This window comes from Neolamprologus multifasciatus, chromosome 23 (assembly GCF_963576455.1).
Source record: "Neolamprologus multifasciatus chromosome 23, fNeoMul1.2, whole genome shotgun sequence".
In the NCBI taxonomy this organism is placed as follows: Eukaryota; Metazoa; Chordata; class Actinopteri; order Cichliformes; family Cichlidae; genus Neolamprologus; species Neolamprologus multifasciatus.
Genome location: NC_140460.1, coordinates 2025313 through 2042434, shown reverse-complemented (window position 1 = coordinate 2042434; position 17122 = coordinate 2025313). Strand labels below are relative to the sequence as shown.

The window sequence follows — 17122 nt, the reverse complement described above, 5'->3', positions numbered from 1 at the left end:
CATTTGAGGGCCGCATTTCGAGCAGCCTTCGTCGCGTCGCTGTGACGTATTCGGCCTTAAAATGCGGCCTTTAAGGCTGCAGACCCTGAATTGGGACACAGCCAGGGTCTGCACGCTTGAAGTACACACACTACGCGTACGGTAGAGTAGAGGCTTGTGAAATGGGACGGTCTAGCCTTCGTCGCGCTGTTCAGGTTGCCTAGCAACCATGATACTAACCGCGAGAAACGCGAGATTGTTTGACAGAAATGAAGGAGAAAAATGTTTTGTTGGTCATTCATTTTTGCCATGACATCACTTTGATTAGTTGAGTATCTGAGGCTGAGACCACAGGACTGTAAAACATGATTGTTGGGCTTCAACAGTCATTTCAAGAGTAGTTAGTAAATAACAATTAGTTCATGAGACTAAAGTCATCTCACTGTGGTAATGTAAATATAATATGGCCAATATTATAGTTATTGTCAGATTATATATATATATATATATATATATATATAGGCTGAAAGTACAAACATTATTAATGTCACATAACTTTGCCAACATGTGGCCAACAGCAATGTTTTAATGTTCTTCGTTATTAAACATTCGCACTTAAATAAGTGACGTCATGTTCAGTACTTACTTTTGACAGTTCACTCTTGGTCGCTCCCTTCTGCCGTATTTTGCAGCAAAATTATCCACACCCTCCGCCGCGCTATGAATTGTGGGATATATGGGACCACAAAGCGTGCACCGGACCACGCTTGATATTTGGGGAAATCAACAGCGCATTTGGAGTATGCATTTGAAGTACACTTCGAATTGGGACAGCCGTCGTCGCGTGGCGGTGAGCCAAAGACTCTTTTACCTCCTTACTGCACAGACAGTCAGGCGAGGTCATTTGTATAGAGCATTTGTATTCTATTTTTTTCTTATTGTATATTTTATTCTACCGTATATAGTATTTTATTTATTCTATTCTGTACAGTTGTGTACTGTATTTATTCTTATTGTATTCTAATTTTTGCTTCATAACTTTTGCACTGTCCACTTCCTGCTGTGACAAAACAAATTTCCCACGTGTGGGACTAATAAAGGTTATCTTATTTCAATACAAATAAATCCTTCAGAATGTAAAATGGTCATTATTGTAAAAAGATACTTCCATCATTATCTTGATTTTGCCTTACAGATGTTGAACATTCAACTCACACATGTCACCAGCTCAAGTGAAGACTCGAGCTTATCTTTTATTTACACTTCTCTCCCATGTTACAACTTTATTGTGACAATGAACATGACAATTATGAAACATACTAAGTGTAAAACACGTCGTCGGCTCACATGAAATTACTCCTGCAGTTGGTTTACAACGAGACAGAAATCAGTCGTTAAAAAATAATAACAAAATAAAAATCACACAATACAATTTTAATTAAAAACTGATTGCTATGTTAATAGCTTAAAGTGGAAACAGCAGTGATGGCGATATTTAGGTACATGCATGTGGAACTTTTCAGGGACACTAACAACATTCCTCTTTCACAGTCTTGAAGAAGGAACTGAGGGAGAGCTGTCTGCTGCTGCTCGCTGCACTGACTTTGTTCTTTTTAGAGCTCTGCAGCTTCTTGTTATCCATTATTCCCGAGTCCTTTTGCCTTTTTCCATCCTAAGACGAGCAGAGACAAAGTTACGGTAGGATTTTATGAAGCGCCTTGAGGCGACATTTGTTGTGATTTGGCGCTATATAAATAAAATTGAATTGAATTGAATTGATTGCATAATAAATTATCTGAGCAGTTCTACAAATGTCGAGGCTCACCTTTGTGTTTTTTTCCTTCAGACTGTCCACAGAATCATAAAGCTTCACGATCTGCAGGAGATTTAATGTTGATGTTTCAAACAGACCACACAAACACAATTAGATGCTTTTTTAAATACGTTACAGAAACGTGAGACAATCTTGACGACATTTTACACATTTATGTGGATTTTCTGTGACATTACTGGGGGACTATTTGTTTATGGCTTTACATTCAGTTTTATTCGATCAGCCTTTGACCCGAAACATTTGTGTGTAGTAGCAGAACAAAGCAGGAAACGTTTTTTATCTCACTCCACCAGTAAAAAAAACCTGATTTAAATTTGTCTGACTTCCCCTTTGAACATCTGCACTGAACCATGGAGCTCAAAACTGCAGTAGAATAGAATAGAATTCAACTTTATTGTCATTGCACATGCACAGGTACAGGGCAACGAAATGCAGTTTGCATCCATCCAGAAGTGCTTTAGCCATGATATAGATATATTACAATATATATTAGCAATAATATAGATATGTGAGTATTAGGGATGCACCGATACCGATACTGGTATCGGGTATCGGGGCCGATACTGTAAAATGTGTGTGTACTCATACTCGTAAAAGTTAACCGATACCAACTTATTTCATTAATCAGAGGGTGGCTTGTCATTTCTGTTGTAGTTTTTTAGATTGGCCACTAGGGGGACATCCCACGCTAAACAGGCACAGGGTTAGACGAGTGAGACTGGCGGCTCCAGATAAAACAGAGAAAAAAAAAAAAAGATAATGGTGCCAAAACTTTCTAAAGAGGTAAAGACAAGCAGTGTGTGTGCGATGTCAGTCCTCGGTTTAACGGCACAGTGGACTGATGATCCACGGGCAGATGAGGAGTTTGTTTGTCAATGCCAAATTTTGTTATTTTGTTTGTTTGTTTACAATATGGACACTCTGCAATAATTTAAAAGTTTATTTTATTCTCAAACCTAATTTGTATTTATTTTATTCCAAACAGAAGTGTTTATTTATTATTCTGAAAGCTCGAGACAGTGCCAATAGTTCAGTGATATTTTGTTAAATTACAATGTGGAGACTCTGCAATAATTTAATAGAAGTGCTTATTTTTCACTTGAAATTTTTTTGTGGTCATTTTTATTAAGATTTAATTTTTTATTGGCAGATAATGAAATAAAACCTGTCTTCCAATTCATTGCATGTGTGTGTGGTAGAAGTATCAGTTTTTGTACTCTGTATCGGCAAGTACTCAGATCCAAGTATCGGTATCGTATCGTTTTGAAAAATTGGTATCGTTGCATCCTTAGTGAGTATATTACAGTAAGAACGCTGCGTGTGTCAAACTGACTTTCATGTTGAGGCTTTTCACAGAGATGAGCATCCATCCATCCATTCGCTTCCGCTTCTCCTTTTCAGGGTCGTGGGGGGCGCTGGAGCCTATCCCAGCTGTCATAGGGCGAGAGGCGGGGTACACCCTGGACCGGTCGCCAGTCTGTCGCAGGGCCAACACACAGGGATAGACAACCATTCACACTCACATTCATACCTAGTGGCAATTTGGATTATCCAATGAACCTATCCCCACAAGCTGCATGTCTTTGGACGGTGGGAGCCACGCAAACACATGCAAACTCCACACAGAAAGACTGAAAAGCCTGATGGTGGAATTGAACTCAGGACCTTCTTGCTGTGCGGCAACAGTGCTAACCACCGTGCTGCCCTAGAGATGAGCAAATAAAAGCTTTGTTTGTTTGTTTAATGAAGAGTGCATTTTTGTGGATAATCACAGGATGTGTTTGTGAATGAATCCCGAGTGTCAGACTGTCAGAGCAGAGAGGAGGAACCCACCTGAACCGTGGCTCGTGTCATCACGTACCGGCACACAGCAAATTGAAAACACACCAACACAATCTTCTTCTCCCACCATCTGCTCTACTCAGATTTATCTGCTTGGCTCTTCATTTCTTGTTTTTTTTTTGGGGGGGGGCATTCTTGCTCATTTGTTTGGGGTTTTGTAATCGATGCAGTCACAGAAAGTTTTTGTTCTTGTACCACCAAGCGGTACCTCAGTGTGCGGGTTGCCAGTATTAAGGGAAGCTACACACTGCGACTGTTTAACTACCTTGTTTTTGCCTTTTATGAAAAGGTTTGTGGTCAATGTTAAGGATCAGCAGGTGATGATCTGAACTTTGAACTTTGACTGACAGCACGAGCCACTGCAGCCCCGTTTTAACTATATCCAGTATATATTTGGAAAGGTAAAGGCAGGTTGTCATAGCATGCTTTCTCTAAGTGACAATCAAGTGCACTCTTATTGCTGCATTTTTGATTCACTCGGTGCATAAAAACCAACCACAAACCTTTTTCAGTCCTGTGGACACAGCAGCTCCCTGTAGAGCAGATCGAGTGAGCCACTGTGTGTTTTCAGTCAGTGTGTGTGTGTCCCTCTCCTTTAAACACACACTGTAAACCACATAAGTCTGGTGGATGTGGGAGAAGATGTGGACCACCTGCAAACAGCCAACCAGTGCAGCAGAGTTACACAAACAGCTTATTTCCTATTAAAGGCAGATGACAGCTGCAGCTTACCTCTCCCACATACTGAAACAGGTTTTCAGTTAAATGCGTTCCCAGTATTCTGCTGATTTCCTCGCAGAGCGCCCCCTTCTGTTTCTTCTCAGAGTTTTCAACCTCAAGCAGAAGACTTGGAAACTCCCACAAGCCTGCCAACAAACCTGCAGCCCACCCAGACAGATTTACTGACTTTTACCGTTTTTTATGTGTCTGAATCAATCAAGCTGCACAAAGACTGAGACATCCAACAAAATTATAGCCTGTATCCAAACCAATGCATCACTCCTAACACTAACAGTTTTCTCAGTGATTCGAGCAAGTCTCGTTATCAGGATACAATTGTGCACATTCTGCATCCAACGCTTGACCAGCACGAGCTGATGTTGCATCAGTGCTAACCTTTGCTCGGCCTCTGTATGAGCAGGAACCTTTCTTCCCCGTCATCTCCAGGCCTCTTCACCACACAGGTAAGAGTTCGCTCCACCCGGGGCGGCTTCTTCGACGGCTTTCTGGGGAAGTTCTGAACACCCAGCTCATCATCCCAGGGCTCCGAGGGACACAGGGGACATGTTACACTGTTCGCTTCACATATAGAAAGATACTTTTAATTTCTGGACTATACGTCTGTGAAAGTTCTCAGTCATCCAGGTCATCGTAGTCAAAGGAGCTTGCAAAGAAAAGCGTCTGGACTTCTTTAAGTTGCTTGAAGACGTTTCACCTTCATCCGAGAAGCTTCTTCAGTTCTAAGGTCAAATGGTGGAGAGTCCCAGATTTAAACCTAGTGGGAGTTTCCCCCCACAGAGGGACAAAAGGACCCCCTGATGATCCTCTAATCGCCTGAGCCAAGGTGTGAAACTGGGTGTGGGTCCCAATCAGCCAGAGTTTCGGGTGAGTTCATTGTGAAACCTGGCCCCACCTTATCATGTGATGTCCTGAGGTCAGATGGCCCAGGATGTGAGTGGGCGTTAAGGCGTCTGGGGAGGGATCTCAAAACTGGATTATAGATGGCAGAGAGTTGGTGTCGTAAACCACCGCCTCTGTTCAAAGATGGTCGCTCACAGTGGACATAGATGCTTCTTTCACTCCTCTTTCAAACCATCTGTCCTCTCTGTCCAAAATGTGAACATTGGCATCCTCGAAAGAGTGACCTTTGACCTTTAGATGCAGATGGATGCTGAGTCTTGTCCTGTGGAGGTGGCTCTTCTGTGTTGTGCCATGCGCTTGTGAAGTGGCTGTTTGGTCTCTCCAATGTAGAGGTCTGGGCATTCCTCGCTGCACTGTACGGCATACACCACATTGTTAAGTCTGTGTTTTGGCGTTTTGTCTTTCGGGTGAACCAGTTTTTGTCTGAGTGTGTTGCTGGGTCTGAAGTACACCGGAATGTCATGCTTGGAGAAAACCCTCCTGAGTTTCTCTGATACACCGGCTACATAGGGGATGACAATGTTGTTGCGTCTGTCCTTCTTATCCTCCCTCGCTGGTGTCTGATCTTCTTTTCTGTGCCTCTTTGCTGACTTTAAAAACGCCCATTTAGGATAGCCGCACGTTTTGAGTGCTTCCTTTACATGTGTGTGTTCCTTCTTTTTCCCTTCAGGCTTAGAGGGAACATGTTCTGCCCGGTGGTGTAGGGTCCTAATTACTCCAAGTTTGTGTTCCAGAGGGTGATGGGAGTCAAACAGGAGGTACTGGTCCGTGTGTGTGGGCTTCCGGTAAACTTCGATGTTGAGGTTGCCATTCTCTTCAATGTGCACAGCGCAGTCCAGGAAAGGCAAACAGTCGTCCTTTGTGTCTTCCCTGGTGAACTTGATGTTTTTATCCACAGCGTTGATGTGCGCAGTGAAGGATTCCACTTCTTGTGTCTTGATTTTGACCCAGGTGTCGTCTACATATCTGTACCAGTGGCTGGGTACTCTTCCTTTGAAAGAGCCAAGAGCCTTCCTTTCCACTTCCTCCATGTAAAGGTTGGCTACAATAGGTGACACGGGGGAGCCCATGGCACAGCCATGTTTTTGTCTGTAATAGCCTTCGTTGTATTTGAAATATGTAGTGGTGAGGCAGAGGTCTAACAGTGTGCAAATCTGATCGGGTGTGAAGTTGGTCCTGTCCTCCAAGGAGTTGTCTTCTTGTTGTCGTCTTCTGACAGTCTCCACGGCCTCCGTGGTGGGTATGCACGTGAAGAGAGAGACTACATCAAAGGACACTATGGTTTCATCTGGATCCAGGGTAAGTTTCTGGACCTTGTCAGTGAAGTCGGTGGAGTTCTTGATGTGGTGTGGGGTGTTCCCCACGAGAGGAGCAAGGATGGTAGCAAGGTGTTTTGCAATGTTATAAGTGGCTGAGTTTATGCTACTGACTATGGGTCTGAGTGGGACAGCTTCCTTGTGGATTTTTGGAAGTCCATAAATGCAGGGTATGGCATCCCCTGGGTAAAGGCGGTGATAATGTCACCATTTGACCGTAGAACTGAAGAAGCCTCTCGGATGAGAGGTGAAAACGTCTTCAAGTAACTTAAAGAAGTCCAGACGCTTTTCTTTGCAAGCTCCTTTGACTTCTGGACTACACAGACATCTAAGAGGTCTGAAGGGGAGGAGACTTACTGCAGTCTTCTATGTCAGGCAGCTCTGAAGTCTTTGTACCCAGCTTCCCCAAAAGCTTCTTAGAGTTTTGCTCTTGTTTGACAAGAACCTGTGCAGACACACAACATGCCTCGTGCCATTAACTGGAGAGAATCTTTTCTAATCTGTGTTCGCATAATCCTTAGTGGTACCAGTCGCAATTTGAAATCATCCCAACTAGGGATGCACCGATACCGATGCTGGTATCGGGGCCGATACTGTAAAATGTGTGTGTACTCATACTCGTAAAAGTTAACCGATACCATGAACCGATACTAACTTATTTCATTAATCAGAGGGTGGCTTGTCATTTCTGTTGTAGTTTTTTAGATTGGCCACTAGGGGGACATCTCGCGCTAAACAGGCACAGGGTTAGGCGAGTGAGACTGGCAGCTCCAGATAAAAAAGAGAAACTGGAGGCTGCTGTAGCTAGGCTAAACAAAATCAGCAGTGTGGAACAGCCAACTTTAACTCAGGTTTTCAAAAAGTGATGAAAAATGTTAAGAAAAAAAATCCACGGGCAGTGTGTGTGTGGTAGAAGTATCGGTTTTTGTACTCTGTATCGGCAAGTACTCAGATCCAAGTATCGGTATCGTATCGGTTTGAAAAAATTGGTATCGTTGCATCCCTAATCCCAACCTTGTGATAAGAGTGGCAGTGAGACTGCACGGGGCACTGGCTGCACAGGGGCCCTTTAGGGGTGCAGACTCGTGCTCCCAGCTCCATCATGGCCTGGTTAAAGTCTCCAGGTCTCTCAGGATCCACCAGCAAATTGGCCAGATCCCTTAAACACAAGAGAAATAAAAACATTCAAAAGATTTCCGTTTATATATTATTTTGGTTTGGAGGAGAATCTCACCAAAGTGCCGCTGTCACTGCTGGACCTGTGCTGTCAGCTCCAATCGCCCTCAGGCGACACAGCACCCGAATGACATTACCGTCCACAGCTCCAGTAACCTACACAAGAGAGATCACATCACTATGAGTGATTAATAAGAGAGTACGTAAGACTTTGCTCTGCTGCAGATATCCATGTCTAATGACCCACCAGCCCCTGTGCAATAGAGCCTATAGCTGCAGCAGTGTAGCGTCCCACTCCAGGCAGCTGTTTGAGCAGGCTCTCAACCGTCTGAGGCATCTGTCCCTTTAGCTCTGACACCACCTAAAGGAACATATAATGAACACCCAAACACAGAAGGTGTGAGACGTCTCTGACTGTTTAGAAGTGTTAGATAAAGGGAAGAACACGATCACACCTTCTGCGCTCCTTCATGCAGCCTTCTTCCACGGGAGTAGTAGCCCAGGCCTGCCCACATCTGATTCACCTCCTACCAATCAACACAATCAGTACATTCAAATTAAAAACATCAGCATTTTAAAATCCTTGTATGTGCATTTGCTGCTTTAATGCATCACCTCTAAAGTGGCAGCTGCAAGATCCTGGACTGTGGGCCACCTCTGCAGCATAATAAATAGAAGCTTTAAGTTGCACACAATGAAATCAGTGTCACAAGAAGTGCACAAGAAAGCTACACGATGCACACCTTCATCCACTTGTTGTAATAGTCTTTTACTGTGGCAACCTGAGTCTGCTGCAGCATTATTTCTGAAACCCATACTGGAAAAAGCACATCACTTTAAGCAGCAGTTAAAGATGTGTACGTTTGTCAAGAATGCACCGAACTCTTCTCACCTCCATATGTCCTGATGTTGATGTCTGACTCTGTTATAGCCTGTAGAAAGTAAAGAAAGGCAAAGCTACAAATTTCCTCTGAGAAAAAGACTAAAAATACGACAGAAACCACCAGAACACTGACATGGCTGAACCGTTAACTTTAAAACAAACTTATTTCTATATCACATGTTACATTAATGTATATTAATGATGACAACGAAGTAGTTTAATATAGTTTCTTTTTACCAGAGTCCTCCATGGCAGCTCTCTCTTCTCCTTGTTGTACCAGTTAAGGAGTTGAGAGCGAAAGCGGACGACATCAGCAGGATCAGGGAAAGTGTGGTACGGAGATGGTGAGGAAGCATCTGTGGTTTCCTCTGGAAGACCAAAAACACAATTCTCACTCAGACTAAAGAAACTGAAATCATATCTGTCTATTGTGCCGTTATTAAACGTTTCTATTGTTTACCATAATAATTATGATTATTAGATTGAAACAAGCCCCATCAGACATTAATGCCATTTCTTGCAGCAGTATCAAACTTTACCTAACACGAGCCTGCAGCTCGCATCTACTGCTGTAAACTCTGAAGCTGCTAAAACAGTTTAGCATCATTTTTAGCATCACGGAAAGCGATGTGTTTACTTTCAAGTATGCAATGAAAGCTGAAATGCAGATCTCTCTACGACGAGATATTAAGTAACAGCAGCGTGGTTGGTTGCTACCTTGTTTCACTGCCGTCTTCTTCCGCTTCGGTAATGCGCTTTCTACCACCTCCACTGCGGCTCGCTTGCCTTTCTGCATCGCTGATCGTAACTTGCTCATAATCAGAAATAATATAAAGCAACCGATTGTTTCTGTCCGCACAGCAGCACCAGACACGTTTGCTTCATGCATTCATTTCTGGCTCCCGCCACGTTAAGCAGCGACGGTCCCGGCTCATCCAATTAGCTGTGAGGAAACCCGTTACGTATGCTAACGTCAACTCCGGTGGGCGGGTCAAAATAAGATAGAATAGAATAGAATAGAATAGAATAGAATAGAATAGAATAGAATAGAATAGAATAGAATAATCCTTTAATTGTCCCACAAGGGGAAATTTGGTTGTAACAGCAGCCAAAAAGACAAATATACTACAAACAGGACACAGAACAGAAACATACACAATTTTTCTTACATATTTACATTAAGGACAATGGTTACTATAAACAGAGAGAACTGTACAGTTATTAAATTAAATAAAAATAATTACAGGTAAGAGGCAAACCAGGTTGTAGTGCGAATTGGTTAATTAACTAACTTATTGCAGTTACAGCATTGATGTAAACATCTGTGTTTGTTGGGAGCAGTTCAGATTGTACAGTCTGACAGCTGCAGGGAGGAAGGACCTGCGGAAACGCTCCTTCATGCATCTAGACTTCATTTCTTTATATTTTGCTAGAAAAAATGATAATAGGTGCAACGATTTATTGAAAAATAGGCAAACATACATGGAAATACAGCATATAAGTGAAAAACAGAGTATTTAACAGCCTCCTTGTCATTTATTTAAGAATCCTTCAGGAATAGTTTTCCAGGTTGCTTGAGCGAAATGCAAAGCTCTTCTCTGGATATTGGCTCCCTTTCTGATCTGTGTCGAGATGATCCCACATTGCTTCAATAACCTGCAGCCAATCCATGACTTAGACAACCCTACTGGAGCTGCAGGTGTCCTTCTATACACACTGTGTTGAATCTGTACTGGCATATTGCACACCAGCAGGGGCGATTCTAGGATCAGAGCTTTGGGGGTGCTGAGCACCCAGAGAGCTGCCCAGCCAGCCAGTAGCGGTTTTAGATACGGGCGACACGGGCGGTTGCCCGGGGCGGCATCGTGGTGGGGGGCGGCATCGGCAAAAAAAAAAAAAAATGCTCGTACTCATGCTGCCCCGACGTCAGCCAGGGAATGGCATAGGCACCAATCGGTTTTCTATCGCCCATTTGCTGGGAGTAAGGGCGCCCTCCGTTTGAGAGGTGCGCCTGCTGCTTGTGGCACGGGGAGGAGAGGGCGGGGTGGCGGGGTATTCTCTAACTGCCTGGAGCAGCATCTAATAACCAACTGGCAAAATAAAACAAAATAAAAACAAACCAACAAACACGAAAACACCAGACATTATGATACAGAAATATTGTACACGAAAAGTGAGCGCGAGAGCGCGAGAGTGCTCGGTGTGCCTGCTCGCTGCTGAAGTCAAAGTAAACTTTATTGTCATCTCCGCTGCATACAGTCCAGTATATAGAGAGACGAGACGACGAGGCTCCAGTTACAGCAGTGCAAGTAAACAAACAATATATATAAGAAGAGTAAGAAAATAAATATACACTTTAGGACTCGAGGTAAAGGGATCAATAACAATTTTAAATTTTAAATTTACACTTTGATGATTTAAAGTCTCACACACAACCCGTCAAAAGGGGAGGGGGCTGGCTGCTTCCAAATAGAGCACATTTCATTCATAATGTTGTAAATCCAAGTCCATTATGTATTCATGTTTTGAATCCTGAGTTGTTTGAAATCCCAGAAATACACCTTAGACGAAGTGAATCTGTGAACTAAGGTGTTGGTCTGTTAGATCATGTTGTGGTTGGGGAATGGGTGTTCATACTGGAGTGCAAAATTGGAGTGCTCAGTTTAGAAAAAAGAGAAAAGAAGAGGAAGAGAAACGAGTAAAAGATACAGGTAAGCAGATGTGTCATTGGATAATGGCAGGTCATCCTGAAACAATCAGAGTCAGAATACTTTATTAATCCCTAAGGAAATTAAGTGAGTTACAGTTGCTCCAAGAAGAAATAGTAACAGTAACAGACTAAACTCCAAACAATACATTATGTTACAGATTTTAATATTAATTAGTCATTGTCAGTTGTTGATTTGTCCTGTTCTCATTGTATGAGGAACTATGATGGCTGTTTGGTAGCTGTTTGCATACGTTTGCATACAATGCACTCTCTCTCTCTCTTCACATATGTGTGTGTACAACAGTTTTATGTTAATGTACAATCCTTAATGTGTTTTGTGTGTGTGTGTGGGGGGGGGGGGGGGGGGGGGAGAGCGCCAGAGGGAGTGTTCGCCCAGGGCGCCAAGCAGGCTAGAACCGCCACTGCAGCCAGCCAACATACACTTTACTCGTCACAGTGAGACTTCTTCCCTGTCTCTGTCAGTCCCTGCATCCTCCCTGTCCTCGTCGTCTGTTGTCTTCATCTCCATTATCAGTCATCATAATTTTACCCTCTCTGTGCAAGTCTGCAAATTTCTTTATTAAATCATATGATTCTTAAATTCATCAAGTCTCTCTGTGCCTGGGTCCTCGTCACAAAACATGACATCACTGTTTTGTGCATTTTAATGCAATTTAATCCCACATTTGTGAAAGAAAAGCAAAACACTTTTTTGAAAAGTCTGTAACAAAACCATCAAATCTGATCAAGGTTATTTAAATGCTGCAAAAGAAGAATGGATTGGAATAAAAAAAAAATACATATAGTTCCTTAATTACTGGGCGAGAATAATGAATGATACTCATAGTGAGTAAAAAGTAAACTGAGTGCATTTTTTGGACAGAGATTCACTTTTAATGTGTATGTATAATATAATACAGATGCATAAAAACACTCCCAAAACAGAATAAATTATTACAAATAAATGATTACAAAATATTTAAAAAGAATATATAAAAATGGAGGCAACTTTGCCTGTGGTAGAATGTATACCATGCATGAAAAAATCTTTATCGCAGATACTAATTTTACTAATTTAATAATACTAATTTTGTGTTGTAAGATTTATGACTTTCATGCTTTCATAGTGGTCCTTACGAGAGCTTGACATTTTTTATCAGGTGGTCCACACTGTAAAAAGTTTGAGAAACACTGATAAGTGTATGTGTGCTTTTGGAAAACATTTAAAGCTGCTGTACAGAATCTTTGAAACAAGCTTGAAACATTTTTAGAATATAAACAGAGCATCTGCTTCTCTTTACAGCTCCTCGCTCCACCAGGGCTGTTTGGCTCTTTCTGATAGTGTGCAAATGTGATGTACAGTACGTACATCAGTCATACAGACATACAGACAACTGGACGGTCCAAAAGTTGGCCTACCTATTACAGGCTGAGGTTTTAGTAGAGTTGTGGCTGAACCACATAAAAATATATAATTAATTTTAATCTCTCCAATCAATTATAATTTTATGTTGGAATGTTGTTAAAGAGGGTCAAAAATGTTTCAACCCAGTTTGTTTTGCAGATTCTGTATAGCAGCTTTAATATAGGGAGAACACAACTTCCAGACTGTGAGTAAAATCAGGTTTTTTCTCTTTGTCAGTTTAACAGTTTCTGTTTTGCCTGTCTCTGTTCCCTGTCTGTTTGCTTACCTGGTTCTTCCTGACCGCAGGTTACCTGGGTGTAATGTTTTCATGGTCTGACTCCTACCTAACTATATAAAGAGTAACTGGAGGTTAAATGTAGCTAGTGTGTCCTGTTTTAAGCCAGGCACTTACACCTCCGCTCTGCTGAGCCACCATCGCCCTAGCAGCAACGGCGCTAGAGCCGGAGTAGGGAAGAGGCGAGCTGGAACAAACCATTATGGGAGGGGGGGGGGGGGGGGGGTATCTATACTTTTGTTGTTAAAATGTTACGTCTCAACCAAGTACTGTATGCTTTTTATATTTTTAGTAGTGTTTCACACAAACAGCAAAAATTGTCAAAAAAGTAAGAAATCTTTGGGGGTGCTTCGGCACCCCCAAAATGGGCTAAAATCGCCCCTGCACACCAGTGTGGGATGCCAGCTGTCCAGCACTCCAGAAGGTCATCAACACGACACAGAAGATCTGGTCTGAGTATTTCAAAAGCTGCTGATCCGCTGGGATTCCCCTCAGAAACACCCATCTCTGGAATTTACAGAGACTAGTCCGAAAAAAGGAAATATCCACTGTGCGTGAATTCTCTGCGTGAAAAGTCCGCAATAACTGTCCCACCAAATGAGGTGACCGGAGGGTAGATGCACATCTTGTTACACGAGAGGGCGGCAAAGAAAAAGAAACCAAAAGCACGCAGGCCGTGACGTGACAAAAAAGAAATAGAGCTCTTGCTCCGCATCTGCAATGTTATAATAAAAGGCGCGCATCGTCTGCGCAGCGCGTCGACGCTTCAAAACATTCACACGGACAATGAATGAAGGCACCACCATTATTACCGTGTTATGAAGTTCCGTTAACCGTCCCGCCTATGAGCCGACGAGGAACCGTCCAATCAGGCCGCCTCCTCCTCTTTGTTAAGAACCTCTGTCGTTGATGTTCACGAGCTCTGGATTCATCCGAGAGGCTTTTTTAACCTGAGAGGAGCCTCACCCCACGGTGACTGCGCGATGTTTCTAACGAAAATCATCCCCGTGTCTCGCCCCCTCTTTCATCCTGTAACCGGTTAAAAAACGGAAATACAAACTCGAATTACTTTTGAAAACGAGCGGGAACTGCCAGTAAATGCATCACATGCTTGAAATCACGCGTGGAGGCGACATTTATTTTTTCTTTCTTTTCTTTTCTTTCTTTTCTTTTTTTTTTTTTGGCTGTTTTTCGGGGGATTTTCAGCTCCAGTCGTTTAGAAAATGCGATGCCTCGCACTGAACAGCAGGAGGAAGGTGTGCTACGGTTTTAATCTCATTTAACGTAAGTTTCTATATTTATCTATTTAATTATTTTGTGTCTTTGCTTATTTTTTGTTATTCAGACATCATTGTCACAGTTCTGGCTTTGGTTCCGTTTTTTCACGCTGCAGGTGGCTTACTGTATACCTGACATATAGATATTGTGAAAAGGCTCCATGCAGCTTTTTCCATAAACAGGCCCAAACATCACATCAATAAAATGTCTGCACGCAGGAAAATCAGCAGAGGAGCAGAAAAATAGGCAAAATCTGTAATATTATTTTCTTTGAATATTCTAATTATGACCTACATGGAGTATATCAGTATCTCGGGAAGGGTGGGAGAGGCCTCATATATTTTGCTGCTGGACAAGCATAACCTGCTCAAATAGAAGCTTTAAATATGTAATCAGTGTTGATTGTACTCTACCGGAGTACTCGAAGCGCTCTATACAACACGCCACATTCACCCATTCACACAAGCACTATCCTCTATGCTTTTTAAGTGCTTTCTAACTACCATGCACACACATGGTGTTTTGTATTCTGATCGATACAACTTGGAGTTGATATCTTGCGCAAGGCTATTTGGTATATGCAATGTAAGGGGGTATAAGATAGTTTTAGTTTTATACATAAGGACTGCACCTAATGATATATTTTTAAATTTCAGAATAATTAGTTTAGGGGTAACTTGTCAAAAACCAGATGTGCAATAAATCTCCAGCTCTGCCGTGCGTCAAAATAAACACTGAACCCACGGGGAAGCCACTGAGCTGAATACAGCTCAAAACAAAATCGAGATATAATTACTCACTTCTAATATTTGAATTTGAAGTGACTAATTTTGTCTAATTCTTGTTCAGTAACAGCTCGAGCTGCACAGTCAAGAATGATGTAAGGGTGGGTGGGGCATGTTACAGATTCCTCTGTATTTGGTCAGTCCACCATCCTGGATTATTTCAGTCTTCAACACAACCTGCGGAAACTTTTAGGTGATAAGTTTGCTTTGTATTGTGTTTTAAAGGGACACCTGATATGAGTCTCTCTGACCAACTCTGCAATGCCTGTGCAACTGGAAATCTATTAGAAATCATAACTTTACTGCAAAATGGAGCTGATGTAAATATTAAAAATGTGTTTAATAGGACTGCAATACAGGTAAGTAATAAAAACCTTTTGAACTGGCTTTTTTCCGAAGTGATCTTAAACATATTTGGACGATTTCAGTCTGTTTTGCTTGCTAGCAGCTTGATTTACTTCCTTGTTTTAGTGCTGTGTGTTAGAGGCTGAGGCCTGAGGCCTCCTCACATGTACTCTTCAAATATCCACCAGCTTCGATAAAGTCATCATACTGAATACAATCGTCTCAGATCGATGTAAATATTTTTTGAAGTGCAGAAATCTGTACGTGGCAGTTATAAGTTTGGACTCTCCAAAATAGATTTAAGTGTAGTGAAAAAGATAAACAGTTTACCAAAAGTCTAAAAAGCTGAAATTCATGACTTACTATCAGATTTGAATACATTTATAGATTAATATAAATACATATGTGTGCATGAGTGTGTTTTATGGAGTAATAAGATGTTCTGTTATCACTTCCTTAGTTTCACAATTTATTTTTCAAATGCAGATTTTGTACTTGACTCAGAGAAAGTTGTAGTTTTTTTTTATCACATGAAGTAAAGAATAAACTTGTGTTCATATTATTGTAATTAAGAGAAATCAGCAAATACGAGACAACATTAAAGTCTGAAATTGTCAGTGGAGCTGAGGAGCAGCAAAATGGTGTTGTTAAGGAAATGGTGGTGTTGGGTATTAGCTGTTAAAAAGAACCTGGATTTATTCAGATGTACGTTTTTTGCTTTAGGACAAAATATATAAATTGTTCAAGTCTCTTAATTGTACAAGAAGCAGAAAATAAAGAATAAGTAATTACTGGTTTATGGTTGTGGGCACAGATCTGAGCAGATCCTTTATGTATCTATCCAACAGCATGTTTGGGGTGTATGTAAGTATTAGTCTGAGTTTTGTTTTTGTTTGTTTTAGTGATAACTTTTTAAGTAGCAGCTGCATTTAATCATAAAGTAGGGCACAGAAAAGAGCAGAGTCGTGAAGCATGAGGCACACAGACAAAGGACGCGCCCATTTCTACAGTAAACAAGGAAAAAGGGAAAAACGGCTGCTTCCCACATTCTAACACACATACGGACATGCTCATGTATCAACACTGAACAAATGTATTCATGATTATATTACTTTTCTTGTGTATAAATAACGATAAGTGCACATCACACACTCTCAGAAATAGAGGTACGAGAGAAGAACATTTTGTACCTATAGGTACATTTTTTTTAAATGTTCCCTTAAAAGTACAATACTGGTCTTTAAAAGTGCAGAAATGCCCCTTTAAAGGTTCAATTTGAAATAAAGTGCAAATCTGTACCATTTTGACCTGTACTGCAGTGACAGTGGCAGAATGTGGTAATGGGTCAGCATGGGAAAATCTGATGGGGTTATTGTAAAATTCATATGAGATGTGAGTGTGCTCATAAAAGCTACATGTTATAATCAAATCTGTTGGTCCTCTGTACGTAAATTATCCTATGATGCAAAGAATATCTGTAACCTACCTTTACATTTATGTCTTAGGAAAGTACATGATTGTACTTCAGATGGGACAAATTCATAAGGTACAAAAATGTACCAACCCTAAAGGGTACAGAAATGTCCCTCAAAAAGGAACACCCCCAGCGACAAGCATTTGTACCCTTTTTGGT

The 17122-nt window shown here is 41.6% G+C and overlaps 2 protein-coding genes across 2 annotated transcripts in view; one reads left to right on the top strand and one right to left on the bottom strand.

Annotated features, from left to right (window-relative positions):
• Positions 1-885: 885 nt before the first annotated feature.
• mutyh (mutY DNA glycosylase) lies at positions 886-9615 on the bottom strand. The gene is made up of 15 exons (XM_085151301.1): positions 9389-9615; positions 8909-9039; positions 8681-8720; positions 8532-8605; positions 8404-8445; positions 8244-8315; positions 8036-8149; positions 7847-7944; positions 7627-7771; positions 6970-7057; positions 4772-4954; positions 4388-4533; positions 4159-4308; positions 1805-1855; positions 886-1651 (listed from the first exon to the last, which is right to left on the bottom strand). The coding sequence occupies exons 1-15, from the start codon at positions 9558-9560 to the stop codon at positions 1508-1510; spliced, it is 1650 nt and encodes a 549-aa protein (XP_085007427.1). The 5' UTR covers positions 9561-9615; the 3' UTR covers positions 886-1507.
• Positions 9616-13554: 3939 nt separating this feature from the next.
• The window catches only part of cdkn2c (cyclin-dependent kinase inhibitor 2C (p18, inhibits CDK4)), a 14128-nt gene continuing 10560 nt past the window's right edge, over positions 13555-17122 (top strand). The window contains exons 1-2 of the mRNA XM_085151316.1: positions 13555-14365; positions 15370-15503. Coding sequence (XP_085007442.1) covers positions 15381-15503 — 123 coding nt within the window. The 5' untranslated portion in view covers positions 13555-14365; positions 15370-15380. The remainder of the gene's footprint in view (positions 14366-15369; positions 15504-17122) is intronic.